The 17,140-nt window shown below is 33.9% G+C and overlaps 2 protein-coding genes and 1 pseudogene across 2 annotated transcripts; 2 read left to right on the top strand and 1 right to left on the bottom strand.

Moving 5' to 3' along the window:
* The first annotated feature begins 9,536 nt into the window (after positions 1 to 9,536).
* Positions 9,537 to 10,624, top strand: LOC132611831 (protein CLAVATA 3-like; annotated as a pseudogene).
* A 68-nt stretch (positions 10,625 to 10,692) lies between these two features.
* Positions 10,693 to 12,659, bottom strand: LOC132611035 (pentatricopeptide repeat-containing protein At1g05750, chloroplastic). Its single transcript, XM_060325447.1, has one exon. The coding sequence runs from the start codon at positions 12,398 to 12,400 to the stop codon at positions 10,910 to 10,912; it is 1,491 nt and encodes a 496-aa protein (XP_060181430.1). The 5' UTR covers positions 12,401 to 12,659; the 3' UTR covers positions 10,693 to 10,909.
* Positions 12,660 to 15,893: 3,234 nt separating this feature from the next.
* Positions 15,894 to 16,895, top strand: LOC132611830 (uncharacterized). The gene has a single exon (XM_060326198.1). It carries the CDS (start codon positions 15,894 to 15,896, stop codon positions 16,893 to 16,895), a length of 1,002 nt encoding a protein of 333 aa, XP_060182181.1.
* Positions 16,896 to 17,140: the final 245 nt, after the last annotated feature.

Here is a 17,140-nt window from a genome sequence, read left to right as displayed (position 1 = left end):
GGATGATGATGCAGTGCAAGAAGTAGTGTAGTTAGACTTTTATGAAAAACTACTTTCAGTGTATGCGCAAAGTGTAAATCTCATTTGACAATAAATATTATAAAAAAAAGGTTAGATTTAGCTACAAACTTCATCTCTAATTCGTGACTAAATTACTCGTAGATAAGATTTTTTTTTTTTTTGATAATCCATTACCAATCTTAAATAGAATATGAAGAATTAAAGAGTGAAAGTGACACTGTGACAGTACAGCCGTCTAATATAGCTGGCTAGTTTTTGCAAAAGGTCAATTAATCCAGGGGGAGTGTCAAGCACCAACTAAAGGTCTGTACTCTGTATTCTTTACAAATGTCCTTCTGGTTAATCATGCGTGTCCAATTTTCCATATGTCTTTTCTGCACGCACTCATCATTAATTAGTTTCTTTACGATAAAAAATTACGGTGAATATTAGCGTATGTAAAATTTTCTGTAAATGATATCAATATTTAGGCCCCGTTTGTTCATAAATATCAAAAAAAAAAAAAAAAAAAAAATTAGAATTTTGGAATTGAAGTTGGAGTTGTGTTTGGCCATAGTTTTTGAAATTGTAGTTTTTGGTGAAATGTAGTTGTAAAAAAGTGAAAAAATTTTGAAAAATAAATTTTTTGAGTTTTTGGTATTTCGAAATACAACTTCAAGTTGTATTCGAAATTCTCATGACCAAACGCTGATTCCTGAAAAAAGTGAAAAAAAAATCCAGAATAAAGTGAATAATTCTTATGGCCAAACGGGTGCTTAAAGAAGTGAGGGATCGAATATATTTCTATAGTGTAGTGATATACATTTAGTAACAAAATTTGACGAAGCGGTGTTTGATGACGCCACTTGGTGCAATATATATCCATGTTCGTCCCTGATGGTAGGCTAATAACTATTTTTCCAGCCTTAAAAAGAGGTCAAGGGTGCGAGCCTGAAAATAGAATCGCTTTTATTAAGAAGCAATTTACCTAAAAAAGAACTTCTCAAACATATCCAGTTGTATCAGATATCATACATGACCCCAATGTAAATGATAATTAAATTAAACTCTATTTGGACTCAAAATCTAGTAATACAACTTAAATGGTAGTTAGGAGTGAATTGCAACTGTTAATTTGTTATCCAATCGAGCAACAATTTTTCCTTCTTGACTTTATTGATGTGATGTTCACATCAGAACAGCCAGCATCAATAAATATTGCACTGCAACTAGCTGCAAAAGGGTAATATATACATATCATCAATCAACCCTTGATCTTGATCTGATGCTAAAAGCCCTCCATAATACTTACCTATATACTTCATTCACCAATTTCAGTTTATATAATTCTCTTTTATTCTTGACGAGGTGTTTTTATATTCACATAAATGCTATAATATGTTTAATGTCATAAATTTAAAAAATCTTCATCTCTTTCTTAAATTCGTGTCAATTCAAATTATAAAATAGAAATGCACTATTCTCGATTTTGGTTGGATGAATATATATAATCCTTTCACACTTAACTAGAGGCGAGCTTGACTTCTGCATATGGCAAGAATTATTATAGAAAGTACTTCCATTTTAATGTTTGGAATAGATAGAATCTCTTCACTCTAAACTAAAAGTCTTGAATTCAATTACTGAGAATGAATTTTCTTTTTACGTAGGGAGCGTTTATGAGTACCTAAACACCGAATTTGAAAAAGCACCATAAGCTGGAAAGAGAAAATACTTACATAAAAGAGTAATCATATCTAAATAGTGATTACACTTTTTTATAAGATTTCGTCAGCAATATATATACTTCAAATGTCAAAAATCCCAGCTGTGTTATCCTCAAAATTTCCTATTGGGTTGCGCAGGTGTCCTTTTGCCTGAAAAATTGTTACTAATATATTCTTTAAGATATATATTTTGAGACAAGAAGCCGTCGCACTGTCTTGTTAATACCTTAAGGGGTCGTTTGGTGCATGATATAAGTTGAGATATTTCAGTATTAATTTTTTATATTATGTTTGATAGAGTATAAATTTATCCTGAGATAAATTTATACCTTGTATCAAACAAGGTATAAAATGCATCCCAACTTAAAAGATGGGATATCTCTTCTTATCCCACTTATCCTGAGATTATTTTATACCATTTAAAAGATGGTATAAAATAATCTCAAGAGATGGAATAAATTAGTTTCGGAATTATAATCCTGGGATAATTTTGTCTACCTAAGGGGTCGTTTGTAGCCAAAATTATCCCGGAATTATAATTCCGGGACTAATTTATTCCATCTCTTGGGATTATTTTATACCATCTTTTAGATGGTATAAAATAATCCCAGGATAAGTGGGATAAGAAGGGATATTTCATCTTTTAAGTTGGGATGCATTTTATACCTTATTTGGTACAAGATATAAATTTATCATGGGATAAATTTACACCTTCTACAAAAAATTAGTGTTGGGATATCCCAGCTTATACCATGCACCAAACGACAAGGGAACGTTTGGTATGAAGTATAAGCAAAAATAGTCCTGAGATAAAAGTTTAGTATCACCTTATTACTTGTTTGGTTGCTTATCTTGGGATAAGTTATCCCAACATTAAAAATAGTACCGGAATAACTTATACCCATCAGAGAGTGGAATAATAATTTTGGAATAACTTATCCCAGGATAAAACAAAGAAATTGACTAAAATAACCCTGAGGAGAAATTTTAGGCATTTTAGGCTAAATAGGGTGGAGGGTATTTTTGTAAACAAACAACTTCTTCTTAAAAAGTAGGCAATGCATGTTATTTCTAAAACAGCATACCAAACAATAGATAGAAAATAGGGAAAGGGTCAAATATACCTTCTACTTTCCTTTATTGGCTAAATATACCCTCTGTTAGTCAAAGTAATCTAATATACCCCTCTGCCAAAGTTCACATCCATACCCCTCAATGGATGGGAAAATCTCAAATCACACTAAATTATCTATTTATCAAAATTTACCCATGACCCATCAATTGAACCGACCCGAACCATCTGTTTATTTCCCCATCCCAAATAACTCTTTATGGATTTTTTAAACTCTTATGGATTTAAATCTATACACAGAAACACACAATTAGAGAGCTTTAGCACTCGCTAATGTTATTAAACTGAACTTCAGGACAATGTTTTGAAGTTAAAATGGAGAAACTGATTTTCAAGATATTAAAATTGAACTTCAGGACAATGTTTTAAAGCTAAAATTGGAAAAAATTGATTTTCAAGATATTAAATTGAACTTCGGGATGCAATTTGAAATGTGGAATTTGAATTTAAGGACAGAGGAGAAAAAGCACCAAAGAAGTAGAGTCGGTCCGATATTTTGTTCTTAAAGTATTGCTATATTTTAATTACATTATTTTAAATATCATTCATAGAAGTGACTTCCTCTGTAATTCATAATAGAATCAGCCTTTATTTAGTGCGGGGTATTTATCTAAGGACTGAATCCATAGCTGTTATTTGGGTCAACTAGCACATATTTGGAGCCAATAAGGGTAAAACAATCGTTAGCAATAACGGATTTTTGCTTTTGTCACCCCCCAAAATTCACCCTAGACGTGATCGGCATCCGACATCATGAATAATATCGGAAGAACCTAAACGACATAATAATAACACTTGAACCCGCTAGGTTCAATATTTGCCTCCAACAGTATAAAATAAATGTAACATCAAGTTCCTTTTTAATAATCTTTCCTTATTAAATTAAACAAAGTTATAAGTAACTGCATATATCAGGATCACAATTATGAAATAAGATCAACGGAAGTCTAATGTAAGTAAACAGTCATAAACGTGGCAAAGACCCATTAAGTCGTGCGAGACTTTGACAATCTACTCACAATTCTGACAACTATCTATGGAGCTTCTAAGAGGCACAACAATCATCTAACTTCGGGACGCAGCCCGAAAATCTAGAATAATAAATGAAACAGGAAGTGTCCCACGAACAAAGATGTGGGCTCAGCAAATCAACAGCAGCAGTAAGTTCTCCTAAGCGTCGAGAGTATCACGAACCTGCTCTTTTCCGTTACCTAACATACCATCAAAAACAACAATGGTATGCCTGAGTACTTTCGTACTCAGTGAGTGCCTTCGGGACAACAAGTAATACAAAAATAAAATATAATAATACATAAAGAAATCTGTTCTGAAAAGATAGTATAAAAACGGCCATTCCACTTTATTATTCTTGATATCATTTGTTAAACAGTTTACAAAGCCGTTAATCAATATAAAAACAGGTGTTCAGCTTGTGTATCTCAATAAGAATTGTCAAAACCGATTATAAAGCCTTTTGGCAAGTTACAACTTTCAATTATGCCTTTCAAATTGATCAAGATTGTCAACAATAGTTCCATGAGAGAATAAGAATATCACATATGCCAATACAGGCCCAAGAATCAATCACATCGAAGGGTTGACCGTAGAGGTTCCCTTGTCACAGCACACCACACCGGAATATGGAATTCTCGGTGGCTATCATTCCTCCCGAATAGCTAGGCATTAACCGCACTCCGGGTAGCGAACCCGATAGTGGCTACTCTTCCTCCCGAATGGCTAGGCGATTACCACACTAGGATCCATAGTGGATACCTTTCCTCCCGATTACCTAAGCCAAACACAACAACAAAGTTCATAGCATAGAAGCTGATTCACAATTTGTCTCAAAGTATGCCACATCATCAATTAACATTAAAGTTCATTATGCCATTATGAAAATCCATAATTTCATAGATAATCTTGAAAACGTTTCCACCTCTTTAAACAAGATTTCTTTGTCATAGTTCCTTTGTAAAATCATCAATACCAATAATTAACCATCATCACTGATCATCTCTTATAGAAGAAAACGATTATGATTTCATATACGCATACAGAGGATAATACAATCAAGGTTTAATGTGGGCTTGTCCCCTCACGCACATTAACCGTTAATCAAAACATGTAATAGATTTCAAGAGTGTAAAACCAATTCATCATATCATTCAAATCATGTTTTCATAAAGAATCAATCTTTCAAGAAAGTTTGCAAAAGAGACATATAAATTACCTTTATATTCGAAAAGGATTTTATTTTTAAAGAGACATATCTTAAATCCCGTTAAAATATTCCAAACGTAAGCTCCATGCTTCAAAGAATCATTCTACATCTAATTGAGGTTTTGTATGACCAATAAACTATAGATATTCACCAAATTCGCAGCTACTGTTCATAGCTTGAAATGCACGGCCTCGAAATCCGATCTTCACCGTTCACATTTAAGACCTATATGTTGGGACAACTCAGTTAAAATTTGGGCTCGATCCAACGGTTATATTAGCGGGAAACATCAATTTAATATGGCTGGTTGGAGGAAATTCTACAGCAAAATATTAGGGTTTGTTACAAACTAGGTTTAATGTGGGTTTGTCCCCTCACACACATTAATTACTATTTAGACATGAATTAGAGTTCAAGAAACATGAAAAGATTACTTTTCCTTTCATTCATTAAAGAATCTTGAATAAAATTTATACTTCCAACAATAGGTTCAAAAGTGATTTTCATTCAAAATAAGTTTTCAAAAAGAGAGACATACAAATCATCCTTATAGTCAAAAATGATTTTTAAAAGAGACATACCTTATATCCGTTAAATAAAGTTTAACAATTCACTTTTGTAATGAAGAACACCCAAACCCTAGCTTGAATCACTTTAGGAAGAATTATGCTGCAAACCCTAGGTTTTGATCACAAGAATCATGGGTTCGATGTTAGAATAGATTAGTAATGTTAAGGATGTTCTTACCTTTGATTTGAAGACTTGGAGGGATGTCGTCCTTAGGGTTCGGAAGGATGAAAAAAAATAGGAACAAAATAAGACTGTACCCATTTTAAACCCAATGTTCTGCCAGAAACGGAGGAAGTACGTCCTTAAAGGACGTTCCGTACTTTCCGGCCGTACTTTGGGCGAAATCTCCAGCTTTTGCGCCTTTCAGTAAAACAGACATAACTTTTTGAACATAACTTTTCTCGGGCTGGGCGACCTACCATTGGAAACCTATTTCAAAGCTCTAGAACTTTCATCAAGGAAGTTTTTTCAAATTCGCAACACATTCTCATGAAAATCGCCCAGAAGACAGATCTACCAAAACTTAGGCGAATTTAAGAGTCCTTAAGAACTTCAATTGTTGGTTTGACTTCAAAACGACCATCTTCCACCCGAATTCATCAAGAATAGATTCATATAGATATGATATCATCTTAACACTAGATTTTTACATATTCACACCTAACCCCAATTTACGGAGTGTTACAGTTTTCCTGTATGCACCAAAGGGGCTTCGATTTGTGCTTGAGAATCCGGGGTTGTTTTTAAGTTATACTTTATTGGAGAAGGGGAACTTTATTATTTGATTCTAAATACCCCACACAAAACCAAGGCTAATTCTATTATTTGGGTTGGGGAAATAAACAGATGGGTCGGGTCGGTTTAATTAATGGGCATGGGTAAATTTTGGTAAATGAGTAATTTAGTGTGATTTGGGATTTTCCATCCATTGAGAAGTATGGACGTGAACTTTGGCTAACAGAAGGGTATATTTGATTCCTTTGACTAACGGAGAGTATATTTAACCAATAAAGTAAAGTAGAGGGGTATATTTGACCCTTTGCCGTCCTAAAAAATAATATCAGAATAACTAATCTTAGCATAACTAATCTCAACATTATTTGTCTTCAAACCAAACGAGCCCTAAAAGCTTATTATTAGAGTATTAAAAAGGCAAATATAATTTTCAAGAAAAGTGATAGTGAAAGAGATCCCATTGTGCAGTACTGCTGCGAATCTAATTTGCATAACTGAAACTGGGAGTTGTATGGGTCTAATGTGCAGCTTTCTAGCAATAGTACTACTATGATCACTACGTCACAATATCTTTAGATATTATAGTGATTTATCTTTTCATATTATAGTGATTTATCTTTTCAATTATCATTGGTCTATAGGAGTACTTCAAAAGGATGAACTAGAGTTTGCTGCCAAATAATCTTTTTCAACTTTAATTTTATTACTCCATGGTACTCTTTTTTCCGGAACTTTTATCAAATATTGTCCGAACGCGAAAGATAGCGTCCAACCAATATCCATATTGCATAAGGTCATCTGAGTTTAAAGAAATATTTTTTAACATATTCAGCATTCGGTATCCACTTATTTTACTAATTTGAATTGAGCCACATTTTACTAATTTGAATTGAGCCACATAGGGCTAAGTAGAGCGGAATTTCTTTACTCGCAGGGTTTGAAGTAGGGACATGTGGTTAAGATTTGAAGGAATTTCTTTCATTCCATCGCATTCTTTGTTGGTTGAATTCCATCCATATATCAAATGACAATTGTAGTATGAATAATCTTGGAATCGCTAATCTCGAAATCAAAGATTGCATCAAATACCGGATAAAATAATCCCTATATTTTATCCCCTAATTGTAATCCCTTATCCTCCAACTGCGTAGGTGTTTGGACATGGATTTGATTGCAACTTAGGGCCTGTTTGGAAAGCCACTCAGGTAATTGGAATTGGGTGTAATTACACAGTTTGACCTATTTGTTTGATCAGGTAATTACACAGTTAGGTGGGAATTGAGTGTAATTGAGAGGGTGTAATTACACTCTCCAATTCTCGGGGGGGGGGGGGGGGGGGGGGGGGGTGGGGCTGAGAATTGGGTGTAATTACACCCTGTAATTACAGGGTTACTTTTTAATTTTATTTTAATTTATTTTCTTTTTTAATTTATTTTTTATTTCTATTATTTAATTTTTTTATTTTTTTATTTTAATTTGTTTTCTTTTATAATTTATTTTTTATTTCTATTATTTGATTTCTTTTTAATTTTTAATTTTTTAATCATTTGTATTTTTTAAAATATATTTTTCTTTTTATAGAATTTATATTTCATTTCCTTTCTTCTCATTCCCAACCTTTACTTCTTGTGGTTCTATGTAATTGCTCGTATTTTTTTAAAATTTTAAATTTTATTCATTTAGCATAATCGTGTTAATATTTTAATTTTTGAAACTACATCTCTTAATATTAGAAAGAATGAGTCATTAGCAAACTTGGCATATAAAAAGTGACGTTATTAAAGTAGAATTTCATTGTGAATAAGGTTATTGACTTATATTTTTCCTTTCCTTTGAATTATAGGAGTATTTACTTATGTTACGTTGAAACTTACTTATGTAACGTTAGAATTTGACATAAGAGTAGTATGTTAAAAATATTCTTTCGGATTTTGAATTTAAGTTATATTTTCAATTTTAAAAATATTTGCTTTAATACTATTGACTTGTTATTTCGCATTGCATGTTGTTTATTTTTCACTTACAGTTGATAGAATTATTGTCAAACATTTGACTAGTGTTATGACATTATACTTATAAATATTCTTTTTTTGTCAAACATCCAATCCCATGATGTTCTCACAAAAAAGGTATGCTTTTAATTTTTATAATCAATTAAAATTAAAATATTATTAATTTATATATCAATTATCTTTTACAATATTAGTTACAAATATATGATTATTAGTTAACATATTTTCAAGAAACAGTGTATTATTAAATAACTAATTATATCATTTATAAAGGCACATATTTTTTAACTATTAATTTTAAATTTTTTATAATTAAATTTTAGTTTAAATTAAATTAACTGTCCAATTACCAGGTGACTTTCCAAACAGGCTCTTAGAGTTTTTGAAGTTAACGTTGAAAAATGATATTTGGAAGTTGAAGTTGTTTTTGGACAATTTCATTTGAAAACAAGTGTATGGTTTGTGAGTTGAAAATGATTTTTCACTCGAAAAACTAGTCAAAACCAATTTTTCCAACTTAATATCTCATCTTCAAAAACTAATCAAAAAATCAGTCCAACGTATAACCAAATACTAATATTTTTTTAAAAAGGAATGTCTATGTCTAAACTTAAAATTGAAAGAGGCATATAATTAATGAGATGAGCTCACCGGATGAGGATCCTATCTATAGATTGCCACAGCATGTAGGGGGATTTCAAAACTGCACTGTCATGTCATAAAAAGTGTATTTTCTCTGTTTCAATTTGTTCGAATCCATATCTTTTTTAGTTCATGTTAAAATAAATGACTTTTTTTTTTAATTTGAAAATAAATTCATTTTATGAATAATTTACAGCCACACAAATTTTTAAGGCTTATTTTAAATCACAAGTTTTAAAAGTCTTTCCTCTTTCTTAAATATGGTACTCAGTCAAATGGGTTTATATAAATTGAAACAGAGAGAGTATTACCTATGATATACAAAAATGGCTGCATGGCTCATCATTTTCTTTTGCTCTATAAATTAGCTTTTAACTCACCTACTCTGTATTCCATATCTTGAAAATTTTGTTTGTGTGTTCCATATCTTGAAAAATTTGTTTCTTACTTAGCTCAAGAACTAGCATTTGCCCATTTCTTTTCATTTGCTTCTCAATATGTCTTTGATCACTGCCAAGCATTTTCACACCCTTGGTCTTGCTCTGCTTTTTAGTTATTCAAGAGTCTCATGGTATTCCTCTCTCCCTAAGGATTTCTTTTTGTGTATGTATACAACTGTGTTGTTCTTGATCATTGCTTTATTTTGATGTAGGATGCACAACCAGCAGCTCAAAATGCATTTTGAAAAAGGAAGTTGCTTCTATGAGACTTCTAAACAGAAAGGTTTTTCAATTTCTCATGTAATTCTCATACACTATCTTTTACTCATTAAAGCTTACCTGATTAAAATAATTAAGAATATTATTTAAAAAAATGGTTAAGGGGCTATTTCGCGAGCCTTCACACTGCCCCATTCCGTAACTTCCCTTCTTTCATCCGTCACCAGCTGTAAAAGGAAAGGGGAGGCTACCTAGTGAGGGTTGTTGCATACATTCGGTTGTAAGCAACGAGGTCCCAATGGACAAGGGGACGAGTGCACTATCGCTTTGATTTCCATGACTGAGTACTACAGTAATTCTTAAACTAATATGTATGTGCATGCAGGTTTTTGGAAGCCAGCGGGCTGCATTTGGAAAGGGCTACTACAATCATGCAGAGAAGATTAATGAGAAGTTTGCTGATTGGGAGCTAATAGGAGTTCCAGCTGGTCCTGATCCATTACATCACAATGGTGCTAGTCCTAAGAAACCTAGGACTCCATCATCATGCAGCATTAATTTTGTTGTATTAGCTATTTCTAATTTTTTGGTCAAGAGCAGTGTATGGTTTCATGTTTATGTTTTCTATTGTTTTTGGCCCAACAGAGGGAAAAAAAAAGAAAGAAAGAAACAAAAATGTGACATGGGATTAGGCTTTTCATGTCTTACTTGACATTACATAGTTTGATGCTACTTGTCCTTTTTATTAGTACTAAAATAACTCAAGAATGAACATAGTTTTTCTTGTACTCTCAATGACATCAATGCAAAGAATGTTTATGGAGCTAAAGGGGTTTGCTGGAAATTTGTTCTTTGATAAAAGAAACAACAGCAACTATGCCTTAGTCCCAAAGAAGTTAGGGATGAATGCTCATGTCTTCATTTAAGCTCATTTTATGCATCAAAGCTGATAAAAGAAAGTGAAAAAAAGAAGGAAATAAGAAACAAAATCAGCTGTGGAATAGAGCCAAAATCCTAATCCAAGACACCGATAATAGGACCTATTGTAAGTCCAGTTTAGTATACATAGAAAAGCTTAAATTTTTCAGCCTTATGAGTTATGCCTTTTCAAATGAATAGATACTAGTTCAACTACACAACATGATCAGTCAAGTTCAAAGCAAAAACTCACTCTTCTTTATAATGATGTGTTTGACACAAAATGAAAGCAATCAACCACATTCATATAATTCATTTACACCATCTTCAACATAGCCAGACACTCTAAGCTCACCTGAAAAATGCTCAAGCATTGCATAAATTTGTTCTGCATGGTTATGTGATCTATCTGCAGACACAAATTCGTGAACGGCACCACCGATCTCAATGGAACTAATTCCCGGTTTCTTTTGAATCCCGAGCGCCTTCATTTTCTTCCTCACAGTACTAGCTCCACGCCAACTTCCTACCGCAGCATATATATTAGAAAGCAACACGTGATTTGAATCTCCATCCGGATCCAATTCGTAGATATAACGCATTAGCCTTTCAGCTAGTCTTACGTCGCTAAGATTTCGACAAGCTGCTAATATAGACCCCAATATAACTTCATTTGGCTTCACGGGCATATTCTTAATAAAGCCTAATGCATCTTCCAATCTTCCCGCACGACTATAAAGGTCGACTATACACCCGTAGTGTTCAATCCTAGGAGTAATCCTATGAATTCCTTTCATTGCTTTGAAATATTTCAACCCCTTTTCGACTAAACCAGCGTGGCTACATGCTGTTAAAACTCCAGTAAAGGTCACTGCATCCGGTTGAAAACCTTCGTTTTGCATCGAATCGAAATACTGTAGAGTATCTAATGCATGACCATTGATTGCTAACCCTACAATGATTGAATTCCACGAAATCAAACTTCTCTCTGGCATTTCATCGAACACCTGGCACGCTAACTCTACGCACCCACACCTACAATACATGTCGATTAACGAGTTATTAACACGAACGCTGTCCTTAAATTCACTTCGTCGCGATATAAACCGGTGTAACCATAGGCCTATACCAAGAGTACCCAAATTAGCACAAGCCGAAAGAACCGCGATCATTGTTACATAATCAGGCTCCACATTAGACAACTGCATTTCACGAAACCACACTAAAGCTTCTTCAAAAAGCCCATTCTTTACAAACCCATTAATCAAAGCCGTCCAAGAAATAACATCTCTCTCAGGAATTTCATCGAACACCTTAACTGCATTCTTGAAATCCCCATTTCTCATGTAACCATCAACCATGGTGTTCCAAGTTACCTTATTCTTAACACCCATATGATGAAAACTCAATTTAGCGAACCCCACAAGTCCAAACTTTGAATACATATCGACAACAGCAGTACCCACTTTCACATTCCCAGTATCCAACCCGAGTTTTCGAGCATACGCGTGAAGAGCAAATCCAAGAGACTGAGCTTTCGCAGGAAAATGGGCACAACCGGAGAATAGTGTAACGAAGGTAACGTGGTTGGGCTCAATGCAGGAAATCCTCATTTTGGTGAACTCGGAAACCGCCTCGATTAAACGGCCATTTTTGCAATGATTGGCTATTAACGAGGTCCATGATGATGTAGAGTCCAGGTTATTGCTGGCAGTTTTATAAAGGAATTGAGGCGGGGATGGCAAAGAGTTGGTGGCAGTTACTGTAACGGCGGGAAGGGCCATTGCATATATTTCAAATTACAGTTGGAGATATCTTATACTATAAAAGTTGCTATTTGTGAAATTAGCCACAGTCACTATTTTAAATTGTATAAGTAATTATTGTTATAAAACTTTACCTATGGAATTTGAAACCTATGACATTAGTTATAAAGATATTTATTGGATATTGATTAGTGGATGCTATTTCAGTATGGGATTTTTCAATTTATATAGTAATTAAAAAGTAATGAATATTGTTATAAAGTTTCAAATTGCATGGGTGAAGCTTTATCATGGTGAGATTTTAGAATATTGCTATAGAGTATCAGATGGGGAATTGAAAACCTATGCCAGTGGTTTCAGGGGCGGAGGCACCTTAAGCTAAGGGGTGTCATCTGACACTGCTTCGCTAGAAAATTTTGATAAATATATGTACGTATATAATCTGAAAAACAGAATACACGGTAGATATAATATAAATGACATTGCTTTGCACAAAGGATGATGTGGCTCACTGGCGAGGTAGTTCGGTCACTATTGCGGGTTCGAACCTCTGCAACGTGTTTGTGCTAGTTTTTTTTTTTTTCAAAATAATTTGTAAGCACTCATTCCTTTGTCCATCTGCTGAAAAAGAGCACCTTGAATGAGGTTCGAACCCAACAGCCTAACACTTCTCATTGTAAGGAAGGATGGTACAAAACAAGTCAACCTACATTCATTTTCAAATAAGACTTATACATTAAGTTACTTAAATGCAATCAGGAACTGAACTATAACTCTAGGGGTGAAAAAATTATTCATTCTTCTCTCCAATTTGTTCATATGTTTCACTCTTTAAATGTCGACACTGCTTACGAAAAATCCTGCGTACGCCACTGAGTGGTTTCAAAGACATCACTAAAAAGTGGTTAGTGGATGCTACTTTAAGATTTACAAATAGTGATACAAAAAATAGTCATTGTCACAAGGACAAGCTATACATTTGGTTGGTCAGCTAAAAATAGTTATGTCCGCTAACCAAATATACAAAAATTATACATTAGTGTGTGTGTTTTATTCAAATATATATATATATATATATATATATATATATATATATATATATATATATATGGTTAGCGGTATTAATTAGCTATCGATTACTCAAGAGTATTCAGCCTTGCAAGATGGTCCCTGCTGATTCACACGGAATTCCATGTGTCCCATACTATTCAGGTCAAACCGTAAGCTAGTGATGCTTTTATCTACTGGGCTTTGGTCATCTAGCTAGAGTGCAGCATCACGTAGAAGCATGATGCTTTATTGCTTGCCGCTATTACAGAATCACATTTGCTTTCTTTTCCTCTGACTACAAAGATGTTCAGTTCGCCAGGTTGTCTCTTGTCTGGCCATGAATTTAGCGCACTTCGAAAGGTTGCACTATTCGGAAATCTTCGGATCTATGCTTATTTTCAACTCCCCAAAGCATTTCATCGATTATTACGCCCTTCCTCGTCTCTGCGTGCCTAGGTGCCGACCGTAAGCCTTTCCTCGTTTGAATCTCGCCCTTCATCACTTTGTGCACCACTTACCGTTTTCGCCCAGTCTTTCAACGGCTAGGAAGATAGTCGTAGAAACGAAACTTATCGCCACACCGACCATAAAACACGATATATACACACACAAACGGTATAGAATCCCCATAAGGAGTACACCCAAATAAACAAAATTGAATTAAAATCTCGTCCCCTACAGTTTTGTTTTCTTCTTCCATCTTGATACACAGTAGGTCAATGAGCAAGAAATGGGTAACATCCTTATGGTAACTTTTGATTGCTTCAACAACCTTTATTAAAAAAAAAATGGTGTACATATTTGTTGTCCAAAAATAGTGAATAATTTAGAAAAGTAGATACATTCTTTAGAGGTTTGTGGAACGATATTTGCTTGTATAATCTGAATATTAACAATTTTATACACGAGACAATTTATTTGTTTATTTAGAAATCGATATTTCCTTATATGAAACGTGGCAAATTATCGTATGTTTTAAATGTTAATGCTTGCTATATCCCAACTACTTGTTTGTCGCTCATATTTTCCTTTTATCTTCTCTCAGAAAGAACAGAATACCCTAAATTTACTGTGGAGGCCTGCACAACTATATTTGTTTGTATAATCCGAATATCGACAATTTTATACACATGTCAGTGTATTCGTTTATTCAGAGATCAATGCTAGCTTTTTCAAGTGAAACGTTGTAGACCTTCACAAGACATTAATGTTTGCTATCTTTCAACTACTTGTTTGTCGTCGCAGATATTTTCCTTTTATATTCTCTCGGAAAGAAGAGAAAAGGAGATCAGGAAAGGAAGAAAAGAAGATAGTTTTTGGTAAGAAGTTCCAGATGATGATACTTGCGAGAAGCTACAAAGTATTTTTCTAATTGAAATCCTCTCTTAAAATATATTTCATACGTTCTTTATGTAATTCCTTCATTAGTTTGATCTTATATAGTTTTATAGAGTAGCTTATGATGTTGGAGGTTTCACCAATTGAGTCAAAAGATCTCTATCATAGATTTCACTATATACGAGATAACGGTAGATTTGAAAAGTGTGCTAATTTAGTATAATTTCAAAAAAAAAAAAAATTAGAAACACGACGAAGGAAAGTGAGATATTACCTTTTTTTTCTAGGTTTCTTTAGAGTTCAGACATGTTTTAGCGACAAATCAAGTTGGTAACACATGAAGAGCGTGAACATTAATACCTGAGGTAATCTTTTGATTTGAATAAGGGTTCTTCTTTTTTGGATTGTTATATGCTACAACTCTGAGGTTTAGTACACATGCTAGTTAATGAAGATCCAACCATCTCGAGTTTGAATGATGCATCCATGGTTACAGATTGCAATAATCAAACAAAGAAAAAGAAGAATGGAAAAGAAAAAGAAAAGGAAAGAGAAAGAATGGAAGACAAAAGTTCATGTCTGAATGGAAAAGAAAAAGAAAAGGAAAGAGAAAGAATGGAAGACAAAAGTTCATGTCTCCACTTGAGAAAGGGAAAAAGTTTCAGACCCACTTGAAAAAGGGAAAGAGAAAAGTTTCAGACAAAACGTGTCTGTCTTCCACTTCAATGTGTTCTACCGTTTCAGACAAAAATAACATGCTCCCACTTCAATGTGTTCTATATTGACCAAAGCATTGGATGCCAAACACATGGAGCAATCACAGCAACAGATCTCCTTTTCACAAATTAAATTTCCTTCACGTGCTAGTCACGTGCTAGAATATTTTCTGTTATACAACTGTACAAATCATAAGTAGACAAGTGTATAGGATTTTAATTTTTAGTATTTTTCTGAGCCTATTTTATTTACAATAACGTGTATATATAGGGATGAACAAATGAATGAATATCTGGGGGAAAAATTATTAATATCAGTGTCTTCTTTTATGGTATCAGAGCAGACTTAAGCTCGATCCGAAGCCTTCATCAAAATCACCTTCAATCTCTCATCCCAATAAACCAAAATGGATGATGCAACACCAAATGTACAGTCAAGAAATGTAGACAAAACCATCACCTACGATAACAGTCATCCTTATCATCTGAATAATTCTGATTCACCTGGAATGGCTTTAATCAACAATGTGTTTGATGGCAAAGGATATCCAGGTTGGAGGATATCTATTCTCCTAGCCTTATCAGCCAAGAGAAAACTTGGATTCATCAATGGAGCTTGTAAGGCTCCAGATCTGAAATCTGAAGAATATGAACAATGGAGTTGTGTTAATGATATGATTATTTGTTGGATCTCAAATGCACTAACAAAGGAAATTGCAGATAGTGTAATGAGTTCTAAAACAGCAAAGGAACTTTGGGACAGCCTAGAGCAAAGGTTTGGCAAGTCAAATGGAGCCAAACTCTATCATTTGCAAAAGGAATTATCGGGACTTGTTCAAGGAAATAATGACATTGCTAGGTATTTTACCAAACTGAAAAGAATATGGGATGAACTAGATGCACTCGATGTTGTCATATGTTGTTTATGTGTGTGTGTGTGTCAAGGAAAAGCCAAACTAATGAAGTCTTTAGAGGACCAAAGATTGATACAATTTTTGATGGGGTTAAACGATATATACACACAGGCAAGAGGAAACATTCTCATGATGAACCCATTACCCATTATGGATCTAGCATACTCTTTGCTTTTACAAGATGAAAATCAAAGAGAAGCATATGTCAATGCTAGCCACACTACTGAATCTGCCTCGTTCATGGTGACTTCACAAGGCAGAAATTATCAGAGAAATGAGAATCAAAACTTTAAAGCATCAAATCAACCACAGCAAAGGTTTGGCAACTACACACCAAGGAACAACAAAAATTTTTCAAAGTATAAACCTAGGAAAAACAAATACAACCCAAATGTGAGCTGCACATACTGTGGGAGGACAAGTCATACAGAGGATGATTGTCACAGGCTTTATGGTTTTCCTGAGGATTTTGAATTCACAAAGGCTAAACCCTAACAAGCAAAGGCCAATGGAATAGTTACTGAGGAGGACACGGTATTTGCTAAAGGGGAGGCATCCAACAACCATCACAATAATCTTATTCCACACATGAGCAAGGATCAATATGCAGATCTGGTTCAGCAAGTGATTAAAGAAGTAAAGATGGGAAAAACACGAAGTTCAAACAGTTCAAATGGTGGGGTCAATGCAGAAGCAATTGCTGGTACAATTCTAAAGTATTCAGGCACTTGCTTATCTGT

The sequence above is a fragment of the Lycium barbarum genome, chromosome 9 (assembly GCF_019175385.1).
Source record: "Lycium barbarum isolate Lr01 chromosome 9, ASM1917538v2, whole genome shotgun sequence".
Taxonomy (NCBI): domain Eukaryota; kingdom Viridiplantae; phylum Streptophyta; class Magnoliopsida; order Solanales; family Solanaceae; genus Lycium; species Lycium barbarum.
This window is presented reverse-complemented; position numbering and strand designations above follow the sequence as displayed.

Excerpts from the sequence above, each read along its gene's own strand:
- LOC132611830 (XM_060326198.1), top strand. The coding sequence starts at position 15,894 with ATGGATGATGCAACACCAAATGTACAGTCAAGAAATGTAGACAAAACC.
- LOC132611035 (XM_060325447.1), bottom strand. The coding sequence starts at position 12,400 with ATGGCCCTTCCCGCCGTTACAGTAACTGCCACCAACTCTTTGCCATCC.